The 19,488-nt window shown below is 39.5% G+C and overlaps 2 protein-coding genes across 8 annotated transcripts; both read right to left on the bottom strand.

The window, feature by feature from the left end:
* Positions 1-3,641: 3,641 nt before the first annotated feature.
* Positions 3,642-10,429, bottom strand: rsph4a (radial spoke head component 4A). The gene is made up of 7 exons (XM_084909388.1): positions 10,223-10,429; positions 8,077-8,299; positions 5,740-6,009; positions 4,797-5,246; positions 4,510-4,654; positions 4,231-4,348; positions 3,642-4,133 (listed from the first exon to the last, which is right to left on the bottom strand). The coding sequence occupies exons 1-7, from the start codon at positions 10,306-10,308 to the stop codon at positions 3,905-3,907; spliced, it is 1,521 nt and encodes a 506-aa protein (XP_084765514.1). The 5' UTR covers positions 10,309-10,429; the 3' UTR covers positions 3,642-3,904.
* Positions 10,430-11,469: 1,040 nt separating this feature from the next.
* On the bottom strand, positions 11,470-18,758 carry dohh (deoxyhypusine hydroxylase/monooxygenase). Of its 7 annotated transcripts, XM_084910806.1 has the most exons (7): positions 18,649-18,742; positions 18,039-18,148; positions 17,313-17,480; positions 15,364-15,440; positions 13,010-13,265; positions 12,406-12,754; positions 11,470-12,229 (listed from the first exon to the last, which is right to left on the bottom strand). In XM_084910806.1, the coding sequence occupies exons 2-6, from the start codon at positions 18,142-18,144 to the stop codon at positions 12,444-12,446; spliced, it is 918 nt and encodes a 305-aa protein (XP_084766932.1). In that variant the 5' UTR covers positions 18,145-18,148; positions 18,649-18,742; the 3' UTR covers positions 11,470-12,229; positions 12,406-12,443. The 7 variants fall into 7 exon arrangements, with proteins under 7 accessions (XP_084766932.1, XP_084766929.1, XP_084766926.1 ...); XM_084910803.1 differs by having other exon boundaries at positions 11,470-12,754; positions 18,680-18,758; XM_084910800.1 differs by having other exon boundaries at positions 11,470-12,754; positions 18,039-18,145; positions 18,680-18,757.
* Between the last annotated feature and the right edge of the window lie 730 nt (positions 18,759-19,488).

The following is a 19,488-nucleotide window of genomic DNA, read 5'->3' as shown; positions in this document are numbered from 1 at the left end:
TTATAAGATATCCCAGGGATTATGTGAATAACTGACAGAAGTGATTTCTTTATTTTGTTAGTAGATGCATTAATGACAATAATGCATTAATTTGTGTTATATTTGATACTACTGCTACTACTATCAGTAATGGTCGAGCATTGCTGAACACATCCTATACCCACTAGGTGGCGATGGAGAATACCATTTGACCAAATGACGCATAACATGGTTGGAACCACCAGTTAAAATGTAATCTAGATCAATAATGATTATAACCTACTATGTCTTTCCTCTTCCCACTAAGAGGTGCTCTAACTATTGCAGCCAAATGGCACATCTATCTAATAATGGATTGCATTTATTTAATAATGGATTGCATTTATATAGCGCTTTTCAGGGCCCTCAAAGCGCTGTACAATTCCACTATTCATTCACAGCTACAGTTGTAGCCACAGCTGCCCTGGGGCAGACTGACAGAGGCGAGGCTGCCATATCGCACCATCGGCGCCATCTGGCCATCACCACTAGGCGGTAGGTGAAGTGTTTTGCCCAAGGACACAACTGTCCGAGCCGGGGCTCGAACCAGCAACCTTCCGATTACAAGACGAACTCCCAACTCTTGAGCCACGATCGCCCTATCTGTTCAGGGCTCAACTCTCATCATGCCCGTGAAGCTTGGGAGAGATTGGCAAATGGTCAAGCTCAACGTGCAGCCATGACCACACCTTTTCATGAAACTTCAAAAGCTTTGTAATTTAACATCATCGAAGTGGGCCGTTCCATGTAAACTCACAATGTTCACACTGAATCGCCATGATGGTCTGACGGTTATTCTCACCACTTTTGAGGCGGATAGGTTGGCCACGCCCTATGATGAAAACTCAAAAACTATGCCGTTTGAAATGGCCCAGGTCTGTAGTTGAGACTAACCAACTGTCCCACAGCCCAATAAAGGAGATGTGGAAATAGCTTCAGTCTGTTGCAGACTAACGTGAAATTCAATTGATTGATTAACAAAATATTCTTAGTGTGTGTTCTTTCCAGAGGCGTAATAGAAAGTCAGCAACAGATCTGAATCAAGTATTACAACATTTTATACATTTTCTAAATCATCCAAATTAGTGCAATCCTGTGACAATGTGACACACAGTTTGTACTTCATTCCGTGGTTTTGGTGAAGTACAGTTTAAGAGGCTGCGCTTAAAACAACTCCAGCAGCTTTAAAGTTTTAGTTTTAAATCAGCTGGATTAGCCATGTTTTCACAGATTTCTATATTTACAGCATGTTTTCACTGTGATATTGTCAAAAAAGGCCATGAGGTTGATAACAAGAGTGAACCTAAATGCAGAACCAACAAAGAAACAAAGGTTTCAGAGTTTAATTTCACACAAAAGAGTTATGGTAAATACTGGGGAACACAGGGTTCTCTTCCAGATCTGGAGAGTGTGTCATGGTATACTGAGGGAAGAGAGGAGAAATTAGGTAAGTCCGGACTGACGGTACATGTTTGAGGCTGATCAGGAGGTTGAACTGACTCTAAGCAGTTTTGGTGACAGTGCATACTCCATGAAATTAAATGCTATTCATTGCAATATACTGGACATTCACTGATAAGATTCAACATACTGTTTTAGAGAGGCTGAGATTAGGTGAACATGGTCCTTCATGAATATGAATGTGTGCTCTTGTGTTATTAAAACAAATGTACTTAAATTAATAGTGTCATCTCTACTCTTCGTCTTGCTCGATGCCAGTAATATAAGGGGTGACGGAAGTTACAGCTATCGTTGTAATCACCCTGTCTTTTAACTCAAACTACCACAAGTTTAAAGGCTGTAGATTGTAGCCATTACTTTAACACTGTATATAAATGTAACAGGGCTCAGTGCTGGTTTTTACAGTTTGAGCTACTTCAAACTTTATTTGGGAATTTCACATTATCATACTAAAAATAGTAGCTAGGTAGTACTGCTGTAATATTTTCATATGCTATGATGATCTTAAAAGAGCGGAGTTAGGGATTAATACAGTGGGTGATCTTGTTCATGAGAACTCTCTTCTTACTTTTAATCAACTGAAAAGCAAGTTTGGTCTGACCAATAAGGATTTTTTGAAGTACTTTCAGGTAAAGCACTATATTACTTCTAAATTGAAGGATTTTAATGGAGGGTTTGGTCTTTCTCCTACAGAATCACTCATGGTAAAAACTACCCAACTAAAATGTATCACTAAAAAGATTTATAACATTCTCTCTGATCTTAGAATGGATAACTCTAACAAAATCAAGGGCCAATGGGAATCAGATGTAGGCGCTATAGATGCTGAGGCTTGGGATGAGTTGTGTTGTCGTCCTTTTAAAGCCTTGGCATCTAATTCTATTTGGGAGAGGCAGTTTAAACGTATAAATAGGCTTTATATTACACCTGAGAAGAGGCACATAATGTTTCCAGCTTTGCCTAATCTCTGCAACAAATGTCAGTCTGCTGTTGGTTCCTTTTTTCATTGTCTGTGGAGCTGTGCTGTTATTCTACAGTTTTGGAGATCACTCATAGATAAGCTATGTATTATATTTAATTGCCGACTGCATCTGGGTCCAAGGACTTGCTTGTTAGGACTAAATGATGAGCTACCTGCCGGCTTTCGCAGCAAAGATCTCCTTCACATACTGCTACACTACGCTTGAAAGTGCATTATGGTACTGTGGATTTCTGATAAGGCTCCATCTATCAACCAGTGGCTACAGTCTGTGATAAGTATTGTGCCAATGGAAGCCTTCTCTACAGCACTTAAGGACAAACCTTTCCTTTTCTACCGCACATGGGACCCTTTTTTGGCCCATCTGGACACTCCTTCTGCTCAGAGGTTGAAATCGGGCTTACGGGATTTAGCCTGGCAACAAAGGGTTAACCTTTTTCATTGTTTATTACTATTGCTGTTGGGGTTTTTTTTTTTTCTACCTCCCACGTCCTGCCATACATGTAGATGCATCTTTGTCTTGTGTATGTATATGCTGGTGACTGCTGTTTTCCTGCTTTGCAATTAAAAGTTCAATTAAAAAAAGAAAGAAAAAAGAGCGGGGTTACATCTAGTCATGGTAGCATTAGCCATGTTAGCATATTACATTCAACTGGGGTTGCCAACTTTTTAACTATCAAATAAGAGACACTCTGGCATGCCAGAAGCACAATGCACAGCCAGCTGGGCATAGTGTAAATATGTGCTGTATGTTCATAATCTTTATCATATAATAAAAATACAGTAAAATGTTGGTATATATTTTAATTAACATCTAATCTAAAACAACAAAGTAAATTATAGCAGAAATCACATGGGTATTTCCTTTGAAAAATAAGCAAAAAATATTCAAATAAAGTACTGTAAACATGGGCTAAAGTTACCCAGTTTATTATGCTACGCAGACCAAACAGCACCTTATTTTTATTTATTACTCCTCTTATGACTGGACACAAGCACTGGTCTGAGTCGACAGGCGCACAGTCAGAGGTTCAGCTCTCAGTTAATCTTTGATTTTTGAATCCATTTACTCATAGTGCTCTTTTAACTTGTATATTTAAAAAGATTTTCAAAATCTGTTTTTTAATTTAGAATTCAAAAATGGTTTTTTAAACAAGGCTTTCATTGAGAGTTTTTTTTTGTGAAATCTATTTTTGATTTCAAGTATTTATTAATGGCTCAATAATTCATTTTGAAATATGAAATAAGAAATCAAATCAAAAATAATACCATTTATTCAATTTATTAAAGAGTCAGTGAACTTTTCCACAACATCTCATTTTGCATCTGCCCTCTAAATATTAAAATGCATTCTCCTAAACTACATTAAAGGTCCACGAGTAAACTAATTTATTTGACACTGGCTTGCATATCTTTTTTCTTTTTAATTTAATGTCAACTTTTTACTCAGTCATCCTCTTCTTCCTCCTCTTCTGTCGCCTCCATTTCCTCTCGGACAGCCTGTTGCTCCTCTAAAGCTTCTTTCAGGGTCTGTTCCTCCTCCAATGATGGGTCCAAGGCCTCTATGATTTCGGGTACACTAGGATATTCTTTCTGTGGCAGTGGAAGGACAGGTGGGGTATACCCTCCTCCAGTATACTTTAAACCCCATCCAATATATATGTTGTCAAACTTCCTGTATTAAGAGACAGCACATGGTACTTTGTAATTACACCTTCAGGACAATATGATATCATATGTACAAACAAAGGCACTCTGATTTTCTCACTTACTTTCCACAGGCATACGCATATGCGCCTGGCCAGAGGTTAGAACGCAGCACTGCTACTGCATGCTGAGATGTTAGTGTGGAGGACAAACTAAGGCTCCAGGGAGGAGTGTTGAACATTTCTGAGAAAAAACAGACTCAACATATATATATATATATATATATATATATACACTCATACATGTATGCTGAATGAAATTTTGGCCAACATTATGACCTTCTCATCAGTGTGAGAAACTAAACTACTGGTTTGGCTGAAAAGTGTCCAAAGTCAAAGACTGACCTGCATCTTGGGAGATGGGTGTAAACATAGGGGGTCCAACCTCTGGCTCTGGCTCATCAGGCTCTTCTTCCTTCTCATCAGCTTCTCCCTCCTCATTAGATTCCTCTCCTGGTTTTACTGCCAAGTTCACCCATGTACAGCGACCCTAAAATCATTTTTTTTACACATTATTTAAAGGCAATAGAGGCTCCAGCATCACTGCGACCCTGAAGAAGATGGATGGACAAATCCAGACACACTCAATAGGTGAAAGAATGCCCACGAACCTTGTCTGATCAGACTCGTACCTGCAGCAAGATGTGTTGAACATGATGCACCCAGTTAGACAAAGACTCAGCCATTTCAGCAGCTGGAATACCCTCAAAGTCTGGATTTGGTTCATAGTTGCTCTGGGATACTTCATCTTCCTCATCACCTTCTTCCTCTAGAACCTGGTAGAAGCCCTGAGGGCTTACTTGTGTGCCAGCAGAGATTCGGGCAATCTGTGCTCGTAAATAGTTAGCTTCATTCCCAGGAAAAGGTGGGTAGCTCACAATTGAGGTGTCCAGCTTCCCAGTGAAAATTTTGCGTATCTGTCGAGCAGCAGTGATCTGTGCAGGACTGACGGAAGGTAACTTTACCCAAGGAAGACCAGGCTCATTGCACACATAGTAAACAAACTTATTAGCACCTGATCCTGTGGCTTCCTTTGGCACAATTGATGGGGGTTTATAGGTCGACTGAGGAAGTTGATCTATCTGAAAGAAAAAGCACATTTGGACTAAATTAATAATTCACCAATTAATTTTACTTCAATACTTTGTGAAATAATAGGGTGGGGGAGTAGATCCTACCCTTTTCCTCAGCTCCATAACTTCATTTTTACAACTGTTTTTGTATTTTTTTTGATTGTACCATTTTTTATCATTGTATTGTTTGTGATATTACAGTATATAGTATATATTGTATATCATAATAACACAGAATACTGTGTTAATATGATTCACTGTTGTCTAGTACTGTTATCATGATAGAGCTCCCCAATATTGAGGAGGTACTTTGTTGTGGAAAACAAAGTAGAGAAGTACCTGGTACCAAAAGTAAATGAAGTTTACGTTGCAATGGAGCAGATGACATGCAAAGGCAGAGGAGTGTAACATCAGTGTAAAAAGTAGGAATGTGTTTTTTTTACTACTCTTTCTTACAAGCATATCTAATTCATTTTCAATACCACACTTTTTACTTCCTCACCTCATTCTCCTGAGTATCAACCTCTCGCTCCTCTTCTTCAGCTGGTTCATCGACGCTATGGTCGTCCCCTTCAACAACAGCTTCAGCAATAATATAGCTGTTCTCTGTTCCCAAAATTTTGCCCCATAGTCGGCATTGCAACAGCAGCTGTGACTCAACAAGCTGCTTGAGAGCAAGAAAAATTCTCTGCATCTCCTCTCTGCCCAAACCCACTCCAGCCTGCTCCAGGTAGAAGCTCAACTCACTCACATTAGGAAGAGGTGTGTCCACCTAAAAAGACCAATAAGCTGTGTTACACAATACAAATTCAGTTTTATATACTGAAAAAGTAATACAAACATAAAGTTCCCAAGAAATTAGAAGAGTTATTAAAGATATAATATAAGATTCATTGGATTAAATTCAGCTGGAGAACAAAATATCTTACAAATGTGTCAAGTAAAATACTACAGGCAGAAACTCCGTGCTCCACAAAGCCCATACACATATATAAAAAAACGATTATTATGACCTATTACTGTCCACAAAGTCAATATCCTGCATAGAAACACTAGGAAGGAGTCTGATGATGTTCACTCTACAGTTTTAACCACCTTGATTAGCACTAGGATTAGCACTTTAGTTTAACACAACTTGTAGCAACTCCTTTCCCCCAATGAAGGATGACACTTTACTGATTAATTTTTAGGTTTAATGGCAATAAATCCTCATTTTCATCATAAGAGCTGGAAATCTGTACACAAAAACAGCGTATAAGTTAAAATCCACACTCTTCAATCCCATTGACAGAGGTGTATAAAATCAATCACCTAATGAAGCAGGCTGCCTTTACAAACATTTGCAAAAGAACATCATTCTAAAGAGCTCATTGAAGCATCAAAAACAAGTGAATGAAGTATCTGCATTTTTTTTTATGTTTTTTATTTTTATGTATATAGTTCAAATTCTCATGTATTGCAAAATGTCAATTAAAAAGTTATAACTACATATAATGAACTTTATGCACTGCAGGGTTGGAAGGATATTGCCGCTATAGAGAGAAGAGGCTATGTATTTTTTTCTCACCTTCATACAACCTGAGGATTTACTGCAGAAAACGATGTAGCTCACTATTAATATTTTCATTAACAATCTCTAATGGTCAGCATGTCACTGTTGTCTCTAAAAATATGACAAACTAATGCCTCGTTCTCTTCTTTCCTCTGTCTTCTATCATACACTGACCAGTACTTGGAGTATCACCCATTTGACATCACCAGAACCATCCAACCCCTAGACCAGTGATGACTCTACTTTCTGGGATTTGGAGGCTAATAAGGAGCCCAGTAAGAAAGGGTGAAGTGGGGCTTCTCCCTGGAGGAGGCCTTAAAAGATCCAGCAGGACAAGTTTCTAGAATCTGAGTTTAGCCCAGAAAAGCTCAGGTAAATGGTAAATGGCCTGCATTTGTATAGCGCTTTACTCAGTCCCTAAGGACCCCAAAGCGCTTTACACTACATTCAGTCATTCACCCATTCACACACACATTCACACACTGGCAATGGCAAGCTACGTTGTAGCCACAGCTGCCCTGGGGCGCACTGACAGAGGCGCCCCAGGTGCTGGCTGGTTGTACAGGGGTTAAAGAAGAGGCCTCAACAGGAAGTTGCACAGAGGCCGCAGGACATCTGGGCAGATGGAGTGCCCAGCTCTATCAACCTGGACTCTCACAGCTACAAATGCACCAGTCAAAACCTGAATGACCCTGGACATCACAGCTATGAAGAAGCATAGGATAGCACCACATCTAAAAGCTGATGAAAAGTGACAGTTATTCACGTTTTCTACAGTCCAACCTGTACCAAGAACTTCTGATGGTGAGGAAAAAACCTGAAACGGAGCAAGGCAAACACACCTCCCTGGTGAAGTTCAATCGCAGTGAATTATTAGTTATTAATAATCTCTGGCTCTCTTCCACAGCATGTCTTTGATTCCGTCTTCCTCACCTCATCCAAAACCAGTCATGACAGATGGCCATCCCTTCCTGAGCCTGTTTCTGCTCAAGGTTTCTTCCTGTTAAAACTGAGATTTTTCTTCTCACTGTCGCCAAGGCACTTACTCATAGGAGGTCATATGATTGTTGGGGTTTTCTCTTTTTTCTCTGTATTGCTGTAGGATCTACCTTACAATATAAAATGCCTTGAGGCAACTGTTGTTGTAATTTGACACTATATAAATAAAACTGAATTGAACTGATCCACAACCTAATCTTATATCCATCACCTTAGCATTTAACAAAGGGACAGATTGCTGTATATAAAAGTTGTAGAACAAACAGTGTAGGTGTGTGTGGTCAATACCAGTTCCTCCTCGTGATCCACATCTTTTGGCCGAGTAAAGAGCAGGCGCTGTTGCTCAGCCAGCTCCACATCAGCTGTAGTCTCTGGAAGATCTTGCAGAGTGCTCTGCATCTCTTCTAACAAACCCCGTTTTACATCACTGCTCATATCCTCTATCACATCCACTGCATTTTGTGGCTGCTCATCCATCAACTTCATCAGCAAGCGAGTGAGGTGGTCATAACTAGAACATCAGTTACACAGTTTGGTACATATCGACCTAGAAATCTTAGTTAGCACACATATTAATACACAGATACCATATGGTTCCACAAGACATTTTTTCAAAGGTTTGTCATGAGACTGCTCTGTTGTATTGCTGTATTATTTCATCTAAACTGCCTTTTCTTTTTACTGCATCTTTAAATGCTGCAAAATTTGGTCTTGCAACAGTTTTGAAGTTCTCACCTCTAAAGGTGCATTTCCCCTGGCAACTCATATGGGCAGCACAACACTAGTTAACATGCAAAAATTTTGCCAGAATTTAATTAGAGTGAAAAAGAAGCTCTTGTGTCACTGAATAAGTCACAGACACCAGTTCCAGTGGCTGTGGCTCAGGATGCCGTGAGCGTACATCTACTAATCAGACCACCATCTATGGGGGTTTTATCCCGAGGGATCATCAGAGATCATCAGATGACGGAAAACTGAGACAATATATACACACAGTAAGTAATTAGGGAGGTGGTAAACATCAGGAAAGATAGCTGCAAACAACTCGGAATTAACGAGACAGGAAATAAAGAAATAATACATGAAGTAACACACACACATACAGAAACCCAATGTGTGTTCAAATAGCCAATGTTGCTTAGGAAGGTTCCTAACTAACAGACGTGATATGGAAGTATCTGCATGGAGGACATAATAGTATTCTTCAAATACTAAGGAAGGAAGCTTCAGTGCTTGCGTCCTCTGCATAGCATACTGGACCATCCTTTATGAAAGGGGAGGAGAAACTGAAGAATGCAGAACGTTATTGTATAATGGCATTACAAATTGATGATTAAGATCTATATTAAATGATAAAAGTGTGCTTAAGGTTCTGTATAACCAGCATCTATTAGTAATGTTCTTTGCTGTAGAGACAAGGAAAGCGACACTGAACATGATACACATAACACTGGAGACTATCAAAATAAAACAGCAAACAGACAGAGACCAGACACAGGAAGACAGGGGAAACAAACAGAGACAAGACTGACTAAAAAAAGTGAATGCAGGGAGGCGACACAGAGGCAAGACTAGGAAGACAAACACGAAGAAAGTGAAGACAGAGAGAGAGCAAGAGAGAGAATGACAGGGAAAGAGGGAGAGAGACATGGAGACAAGACAGAGACAAAAACTTGACATTCGCAACCAGACATAACATGCTACACATAGGGGATTGCTGGGGAGGATCCACAGAGACCAAGTCAAACAGGACACGGAAGGGAATGAAACTCAGTGAAATCAGAATGAACTAGATCTAGGGGTTATACAGCTATGGATATCATTACAAAATCTTATCCATAGCCTGATAATGCCCTGGTGCCAATACAGCTTTAACATGTTTCGAACATTTTTGCATATATGTTATTAGTTACATTTGGATCACAGATCAAATAACATCGAATTAAGCAAAGGAGTTATAAAGAAAGGGAGAATGTTGAAATTCAGTGAATGTCTCTGTTTAGGAAAGTTTATTCATGCTTATTGCATTGTACAGCTAACTTTTCAAAAATGGAGGTACTGGTCTTGTAGTGTGGAGGCAAAGCTATGGAATTACAAAACATAATGATACGATGTGGTGTATATATCATATTATATTATAAATGTGTTCATTATTATAACTTAGAATACATCAGCAAGGAAGCGGATTAAATATTAAATATACGTATTGCGAATGGGTGGGATTAAATAAGTGTGCACTTCTTCCCACTGGTTTCGATATGTAACTGAATCAGAACCGGTGAAGCAATGTTGAAATGTATTGGCTTTATTTTGTATAGCTTTTTTTTCTTTTCTAAATGAACTTGTGCACATTGTTTACATGATTGAAATAAATTAACAAACAGACAAGTAGGTCATGAGAGATACTAACTAGTACTATAAAAAGGTAACTTACACGTTCAGGTTGCTCTTCGTGCTGTTTTTTAACATATAAGACTTGAACGCGGCAGCTGACTGCACTCTCTCCTCTTTTCCGTCCATCGTTCGTCAACTACGTCTCAGGTATGGACAGAGTAACGGTTTATAAAAGCGTGGAAAAGACTTCCAAAATTTTGTCTTGCCGCTTTCTCAGTGTACCGCCGTATACAGACGCCAAGGGTTGCTATGGTTACTGTAACGGTGGCGCTCGCTAACAGAGGGCTCGCGGATGCACCCTGGCGGTTAGTGATGTGCGACACCACTGCAGTGCTTTCCTTTGCTATCCGATACCAGGATGTGTTTGGAAAATCAAAACTATACCGTCATAATGAATACAAGACATCATACTTCTTATTGTTTAATTATTAAGAATTATTAAGAAGAATTTAAAAAAAAAAACCCCTGAAAGATCAATACGTACATTTTAAAATATTTAAATAACAAAAACAAATGTGCCCGACTGAATATAAAACATTATATAAACATTTTATAGATAAAATATTTTATAGATAAAATAGATAATATAATGTGAGTTGTATTTTTATTTTTTAAAGCCTACATGGCTGTTTTACTGAAAGTATGCAGTCTATTCTAATATACCTAGTCTATATAATCCACTTTAAGCCTGGAGAACCCATGGGGTCAGAGCCAACCCCATTGGTTTTCTAGGGAAACCATGGGGTCAAATTTGACCCCATGGGTTCTCCAGGGTTAAATCTCTAAATTTGGCCAAATTGGATTCTGTAGTTTTAAGGATGCAGGGAATTTCCATTAATTAAACATCAACACAAATCTACACCTAGACATAAATCACTTTCCAAAACTCAGCAACAGTGGTACACGTTGCCAACAACTCACATTTGTCCTTTTGTACCTGGATAGTGTTCACCTGCAGCACCAAAGGGCTTTGTGAGAAATGCCTGGCTTGCAGTCTCTGCTCTTATTCATCCCAGGGATGTTCTACTGGGTTGAAGTCGGGACTCTGTGCAGGTGAAGTTCTTACACACCAAACTCACTCATCCATGTCTTAATGGACCTACTTTGGACTATGCTGACAGGCGTGATAATAAGGATTCTTTATTTGGCATGAAGTCTGTACTTTATTGCTTACTTACTGCTGCTTACAAATAAAGCTTTAATTATCTGATGTGCAAAACCACAAGCAGTTATGAGAATTTGAGTTGTAGGACTTGAGGGAAGAAAGACTTCATGAAACTCAGGAGAGACATTAGTATGTAAGATCATTTTAATTTTATAAAGTTGACTGTAAATAACAAAATATTTACATTTAAACTGCAAGCTGTGCTCCATGGTAATTTAGGAGCAAAGTACCAAGAGAAGCACGACAAATCAAGGTCTACCTCACACCACGAATGCTGGTAGCAGACAGTTTAGAATGAGAACTTTGCATCAAACTGTAGAACCACAATGCAGGATGAATTCAGATTGAGCAGAGGGTCCTTACTAAATAAAATAGAGGGTCCAGGAGGGTTCGCTCTCTCTTTGCCACGCTTTTCTGCCCCATTTTCTTGTTTTGCCTTCTCTTCTGTGTTGTTTTGTCTTTTGCACGTGAATATGCGGAAGGCTCTATAGCCTGGGGTTGCACTGCTTTGTGTTGTCCTGTTGTTCTGTTGGTTGTGACAGTCCATTTTATCGTTTATATGATTCCATTCAATAAACGAACTCTGCTCTTTTCCAGATGATCTTTTTGAGTGGGCTGATTTTTAGTTGGACATAAAAAAACCTCAATATGCAAGCTGGATAGAGTTGATTACTTTGGCTTTAAAATTTAGGACCCAACAAACCATACTCATTCATCTCCTGATCACCAGTCTGTTTCTGGTGCCATACTACAGAGGCTGGCTGGTTGTTAGAGCAGTCCTTCGTTACTCACTCCATTGCTTCTGTGCACGTCTCCCAATGTTGCTGTTGGCTGGGCAGCTTCTCCTCCATATTTGTACTTGGGGATGATTTGAAGGAGCAGCTGAATGATGGGGCAAAAGCAGCAGCTGGTCAAAGGCACAGGCTATTAGGGTGGATGACCCTATATTATCCATGTTCCACCCTTTATTTATTTATTTTTTTTTAAATATATTTGGTTTTCAACTTAGCTATAAGTACAGAAAATATTACTGTTGGCAACAAATTGTGTTTAATTACCTTTAAACACAAGGTGACCTCAGTACTGACCTAAATAATTAACCCTGTAACCTGACCAATCCATCTGCATACTGGAACTGTCCACTGTTTTCATACTCCAGCATGTCAAGTGCAACCTCACAGCTCTCCTTGACAACACGCTCTTGGTCTTCACGGTAACGCTGCAGCACGGCCAGACACTCGTCTTTGCCAATTGAGCCTAGAGCCTCCGCTGCCTCGTGCCGGACCATGGGGTTCTCGTTGGAACGCTCCAAAGCTGCACGGAGGGCTGGGACTGCTGCTGGATGCTGCATCTGCCCCAGAACATAGCCAATCTCATGACGGAACAGAGCACTGGAGCATTGCAGGCCTGGAGGCAAACAGAATCGGATGCACACATTTATTTCCACCTGCGTAGTTCTACATACTTATTTTTATACTTCACAAGGATTTACAGTTACTGACTTTCATATATGCATATATTTTATTAGGTGCTCAGTAACGACATCTTCAAGTTCCTTGAGTGTTCGAGAACCATGGTTTGCATGTAGTATTATCAGATTAACGATGACTGCTGAGTGAAATAAATGTTCACATAATTGTTTACCATAAAGTTGGACCTTACCGTCTCCTAGTGCCAACACAGCCTCCTCAGTGCCAAGGTTACGCAGGGCAAACATGGCACGGTAGCGGTCAAAGAGTGGCAGGCTTTCATCCAACAGTGCGGAGCGCAGCTCTGGCACGCTCTTCCTTGCTGCTGGAGGGGCTGGGTCTACAGAGCAGTAGGGGTTTTTATCTGTGTGTCCGTCCTGCAACGTTTTCTCTCCTCCACTCTGAAGCCATTCTAGCCGTCGAACAGCCAGTTGACATGTCTCTGCAACCTGTATAGATTGAATGTCAGCTTTTATGTCATTTTCTGTATCAACTGAGTGTTAATAATTGAGAGTGCAAGCTGCAATTTTAGTTGTGGTTTCAAGTATCAAGAGTAACTGAAATTATCACCAAATGTAAACCTCAAAGAATAATAAATGACATTTGCTCATAAATAAAAATATGTCCAATTATGAAGTTAAAACACTGGAATACTGAGGCAAATGATATTATCTACTGGGAAAGTCAGTGGTTCAGTCCAGGCAAAAAAATGCCCCCTATGAGATCATAGGTGTGAGTTAACTGTCAAGTGTGTGACTGTGCTAAATAAAGCACAGTTGTATGCTGTATGAAGCATGCTAAATGACATATCAGACTTGAATTCTTCCAAAAGTTGAAGTCATATTTACTTTGTCTCTGCTTAGCATCTCTTAAAGTTCCTCTGACTTACATATTTAATGTTTCTGACAAACAATAAAACAACATGAGATGATGAGTATATGAGGACCATTATGACTGTATTTTAACCAGTCAATTTCAAACTGCTGCTCTGCTCACATTCAGTTTTTATGACCATAACATGGTATGTATACCCTCTGAAAATTAGCAAGATTTTGTTATCACTCACTTAGAACTCACCAAATCAAATGGTGGAGAGTCCCAGGTATTTAAACCCTAGTGGGGGTTGTGCCTTAATGTGGCCATTATGCTCACCATGTCTCACACTGATTTTCGTTGTGACAAAACCTGGCACATTGTGCTGCGGCCACCACAAGAAAGTTTTTCCTTCCCACTGTTGCCAAAGTGCTTTCTCATAGGGGGTGATATGATTGCTGGGGTTTTGAATTGAATTGATCAGACAGCTGCAGGGATTTTATAGATACACCAAGAGTAAAAACCAGTAGACCAGAAAATTCACACTGAATGTTGAATGTTAGCAATGGACAAATGAACAAAGTTCCACAGTCCCACATTTTAAGGAAAGTTTCACTGATACAGGAAATGATTGATACAGGTGACAATATTGTTAAGTATATATGATTAATTAGATAAAGTTCTACTGGAAAAACTGGCAATCACAGTGGTTTCGGTGAAGGCAATTTTGGTTGAAAAAGTTCAGAGCAGTTGAGGAATGACAGGTTGTAGTACACAAAGGGAATGTCTTTATTAATGCATTAGCTCTTAAACCAGATGTGCCATTGAACTCTGAACAGCTGAACTTTACATTACTAAATAAAAGGGGGTACGACAGCAAGTCAGAGGTGACAGATTGCTTTCCAGTGGCTGCCCATGAGGTGTATCAAGCCTTGCTTGAGGTTCTCTGACAATATATTAAGTCATTAGTGCCAAGACAGACAACTATTGCAGAGACTTTGTGGTCTTAATGTCCTTCATGTGGGCACCGCCATGTGTCAGACCATAGAGCAGCAAACAACAAGCACCAGAATTAAAAGGACACTCAAGGTGGTGGCAGATGGTGAGCAGTTAGGGGGCACAGTAGCATGTCATCAATCAGATGCAGCAGTAGGAGCAGTAACAGCAGCAGAAATAGAGGTGGCAGTGGCAGCAGCAGTACCCAACAAGACAAGCGCTGATCCCCAACTTACAAGACGGAGCAGACAATGTCCACACACATGCATATTCTAAGAGCAGCAAGCAGTTAGTAAACAGGCTAAAAAATAAATAAATAAATAATAATAATAATAATAATAATATTTTAAAAAGGCTAGCAAGGAAAACCACGCTTCAGGGATGGATTGGAATGCAGTGGTGACACTATAGAGTTGAAGATGTCAAAGTAGAGGGCATAGTTTCTGTACCACCTAAGATTTAATAAACTTAGTAAAAGGTTTTAGGAAAAAACTTTAAAAGGCAGCAGGAAACATCAAGAGCAGCCTGAAAGATGGCCGTTAGGAGGTGATGTGACAATAAAGGCATGACAACAACCAGTCAATTCAAATACAACAGTCAATCATGTTTTTCAGTTACCTTCAAAATTAATTAATATGCTGTTAAATTAGTCCAAGCCTAAATTGTAGGTCTGCTCTGTAGCAGGTAAAATGGAAATCAAGTTGAAAGTTGTAGGCAAGTTTTGTGATATGCTCTTACCTCAATGACAGGATCCTGACTGTACTCTTTCAGTAGGTTCAAAACCACAGAATCACCAATTGCCCCCAGAGCTTCCCCTACAAGTACACAGAGATAGCAGTGAGACTTCAAAACTGCACCGCTGTTTCCAGCTTTCATTTGTTTTTGCATCCTGCAAACTGCAAGTCTCAAAATATTTTCTGAAAAGCATCCATCGTGCTTGCGCCAGGAAAGTATTGTGAGTTTGCATACACATGTATGTAAACTTATACTTTTCTACACAAACTTATGTTAAGCAGAAAGAGAGTGGTTAAATATTAGCTCACTAACAGTCCCTCATGCCAAATGCACATTCTCAGTTTCTTTAAGTTCAACGTGACCTTCTTTAGGGACAATTCTGGCAAAGTGTAGCCTTTTCGCAAGGCACCTAGTGCTCCTTACAAAGACCACTAAAGCATTTTAATGTGGGGGCAGTATATTTGGCTACTCATTTTAGTATTTATTGTTTTGGCAGTCCTTGATATCATTCAGATGCCATGATTGTGTACTCCAGTGGATGGAATTCCAGCTCCACTGTCTGCATAAATGGTCCTTGTGGTGCTCTAGAAACAGAGCGAGCTAGGGAGAGGATTGCATCTCTCAAACCAGAACCTGCAGTACATGAAACTGGTCTACATGTCATTACTCCATCTCCACAAGGCTGCAGCACAAAAAAAACAACTTTGTAACCAGCCCAAAATGGCAAAGCTTCAGACTCAATTGACAAGCAGCTGATTATACTGCTTTTTGTCACAAAGTACTTAGCAAAGATAAGATTTGTGAAGGAGCAACTAAATTATATTATTTAATTGTTTAATTATACCACCTTACCTAAATTACTGTTAAGAAAAAAAAATTGATGACACAAGAGAGTAGCTCATTTTCTACTTTTCTGCTACTCTAGGTATTTTACACACTTCACGTGCGTCTGTATTGCACGTGTGTTGTAAAAATACAAAAAGCAGATTAATTGGGAACTTCTGTATTTAGTGCAGCAACAAATGAACACTTGGACACGCACCATCTGTGCAGAGTGTGCAAATTCCCTGCTGACTCGGCCTCAGGATGTCTAGAGGCAAGAATCAAGCGCACCCAAATGAGCGTATCAGTGATCATGTGCGCATCACGCAGAGGATCATGGCAGCAGAGCATGGCAGTTGTATCGCAGTTTGTGTGATTCCGTGTGCGTTAATGAGACTGTAAGTGTCATTACCTTTGACAGGTTAACTGGTAGGATAATAGTTATAGTTGTTTGTGTATGTTTAAGCTAAAGTTATGCCTCAGTACACTGCTATCACGTTAGTAGGTTTATTTAATTATTTAATTAATTAGCACTAAGTTAATACCAGTGGCCACAATCCCCCCCAATGACTATATCCCGCGGTTAAAGGATTTTTTCTGTTGTTTATTGTTTAGTTTAGCTGTTGTTAGCTTGCCACATGCTTGCCTTAGTACTAGCAACTGGGAAGATATGTGCTATTTAGCCAACTTCTGGTCTTACGGCGACCCCTTGTGGACATTGTAAAATATTGCTGTGTCTGAGTAGATGATGTGTTCTGATTGTTGCTTAGTTATCTTTGACCCTGCTAATTATAGTATTACCTGTTTCTGTTTCCAGACAACCATGCTTATAGTCACCTATACTGCATCTGCCACAATTATAAGTGCATATCTGGCTGTATCATAGTTGGATTTATCCTGGTAAGCCCTGCTGTAACCAGTTCTTCTGTGAAGCTTCATTAAAGACGGTGAACTAAACTCCTGGACTGCTGCAGTCTTTCTGACCAAAGACGTAGGCCAGACTTGTATACCCAGCACTTCCAGTATATATATATATTCTACACAGAGCACAGAGCTTACATAAAACATACTCTGTCAAAATACTTGTGTTGGTAGTACACCGACTCCTCAACCTCATCAAGCATGCTTACCTGCTTCATGCCTAACCATTGGCTCCTGCTGTTTATCTTTGAGAACAGCAGTCAAAGTAGGAATGGCCCGTTTGTCCTGCATCTGTCCCAGGCAGTAAGCCAACTCATGCTTCAGCAGGGCTGATTCATCAGCGAAGGCTTTGCTGATCCATTCTATAGCTTCAGCACCTGACACACACAGATGACAGCTTGAATTAGTTCACCCAAAAATCACTACAGGCATTCAGTCACTGCAAATATATTGCAACAATATGCAACAGCTGTGCTGTGATTTCAGTTTACATTAAAAAAAAAGATCTCTCAGAGAAAAAGAAAAAACCGAATGTCTTGTCTTTCAAACAGTACAGTGTTGCTTTCTGTGATTAAGCCAACCAGACCACGAGGAAAAGACTGGAGGCTGCAAGTCTGAGAGCAAGACGTTATTGCAAAGTTTAGGGATTTAAAGATTACTTTTTTCCTGGGAGTTTTGTTGGAAAACATAGGGGCTACTAAAATATACTGAAAGGACAGAGAAACAACCACAACTACATTTGAAAAAAAGAAAAAATAAGAAACTGAATGTGTGGGGTGATTCCCACCCCTACAAACCAATGTTGGAGTCCTAAATACTACTGCAAATCTTGAGTACTGGGCACATGGATTGCTGCCATTTTGTTACTTAGCTGAGTGCTTTTGTCATTTATCCAGTTTTTGAAAATAAAAAACTCTGTGGTCCTGGCGTTTTACCTCCCAGGTTCCTCAGGGTAAATAAAGCTCTGAACCGCTTGGACAGGTCCTGTCTCGGGTCCACCAGATCCTGTCCTATTGATGCAACGTTCTCGACAGTAGCCATGCTGCTGGAAAGAGAGCAACACACTTATGATTCTTGGACCTGTAAACTTAGAGCAATGTGAAAGCTTTTTTGTCTCACTAATAGATTAGTTGAGAAAATCATGTATATTCAAGTCTTATTTATGCTAAAAATCTAAAACTGCTAGGTGAAAACAAAACGGTTATGTAGACTGTAACCGAGACATATGAGGATTTTGACTAAATACCTCGAGTCCAGGCCAATATTAAAACCAGCTGCGGAGGATATAGTATTTAGATGTCGTTTCTGTCGACGGCCCGCAGCTAGCTCTGTACTTTACATGATGTATTATTGATCTTTTTCACGCTTCTCTCCTTCCTGGTGAACACCACTGTCACTTCACTACATTCCGGTGTCTCGCGCCTGAGTCGGGAGCACGCGCTGAGCACACCGGCTTCCACAAATAAACCATCGCCTATCATTGGCTGAATTCTTTCACAACTACATCACACAACGGTGCCCAGTGTAAACATTGTCTAAACATACCAAGCTTCAGTATGTACAGTGTTTCACACACCTCCGTCACGGTCCCCACAGCACAATCCACGTACAGTCGCAGGAAGTGGTTGTGTCCTTCTTCTTTTTTGTTATTTTTGCAGGTGTTTGGAAAACTACGAAATTGTGTTTTGCCGCCACCAGCTGGTATGGAGTGTAGACTCAAATTTCGCTCAAAAAACAAAAAAAACAGGGCTATTTAAGAACATAAACCACACACCTTTACAATATTTGGAATGGAGGTAGCAATAGAAAAAAAATCAAATAATGTTGTGTGTAACTTTTTTCTTTAGTCGGACAGATAAAATAAAAAAGAAGCTCATGCTATACAAGTGTAGCACAATTTACAGACAGTTGTACGGTTATTACTACTGTGAGGTTATGTCCTTCAAGTAAAAACGAGTACTTATTCACCTCAGTGTTCTAGAGGGGGTTATTGGGGGGCTATTTTCCTTGAAAATTTCACCTGATAGTCAAGGAATTTAAATAAAATAGAGTAAATTTATAATTAGTCAGTTTGCTGATAATATGCCTTTGTTGTTGTTGTTTTCATTTTTTTTTGTAAAAGAACTTATGATCTCTAAAGGAACAAAATTAATTTTTCTCAAACGCATCTGGTCTGATTGTAAATGTTATGATATGTCAGATTTTAGCAATCTGCAATCTTGATTTAAATACTTTAATAAAGTCTAAAGTATATCATAATAATAAAATGATCTGTTGTTGAAAGGAACATTTGAATACCACTCCTAGATTTCCTATTTAAGCGATTTGAAATTGAGGTTGACTCATGTAATTTTTTTGTACTTCTGAATGTGAAACTGGTGATCA

The sequence above is a fragment of the Perissodus microlepis genome, chromosome 17 (assembly GCF_051167445.1).
Source record: "Perissodus microlepis isolate ML-2025 ecotype Zambia chromosome 17, ASM5116744v1, whole genome shotgun sequence".
NCBI classification, from domain to species: domain Eukaryota; kingdom Metazoa; phylum Chordata; class Actinopteri; order Cichliformes; family Cichlidae; genus Perissodus; species Perissodus microlepis.
The sequence above is the reverse complement of the archived record's forward strand: the minus strand, read 5'-3'. Positions and strand labels throughout refer to the sequence as shown.

Excerpts from the sequence above, each read along its gene's own strand:
- rsph4a (XM_084909388.1), bottom strand. The coding sequence starts at position 10,308 with ATGGACGGAAAAGAGGAGAGAGTGCAGTCAGCTGCCGCGTTCAAGTCT. Across the intron at positions 4,349-4,509 it reads ACCCATCTCCCAAGATGCAG|AAATGTTCAACACTCCTCCC; the intron begins GTCAGTCTTTGA and ends GTTTTTTCTCAG. Across the intron at positions 4,134-4,230 it reads TATGCGTATGCCTGTGGAAA|GAAGTTTGACAACATATATA; the intron begins GTAAGTGAGAAA and ends CTCTTAATACAG.
- dohh (XM_084910803.1), bottom strand. The coding sequence starts at position 18,144 with ATGGCTACTGTCGAGAACGTTGCATCAATAGGACAGGATCTGGTGGAC. Across the intron at positions 17,481-18,038 it reads TACCCTGAGGAACCTGGGAG|GTGCTGAAGCTATAGAATGG; the intron begins GTAAAACGCCAG and ends TGTGTGTGTCAG. Across the intron at positions 13,266-15,363 it reads GTCAGGATCCTGTCATTGAG|GTTGCAGAGACATGTCAACT; the intron begins GTAAGAGCATAT and ends CAATCTATACAG.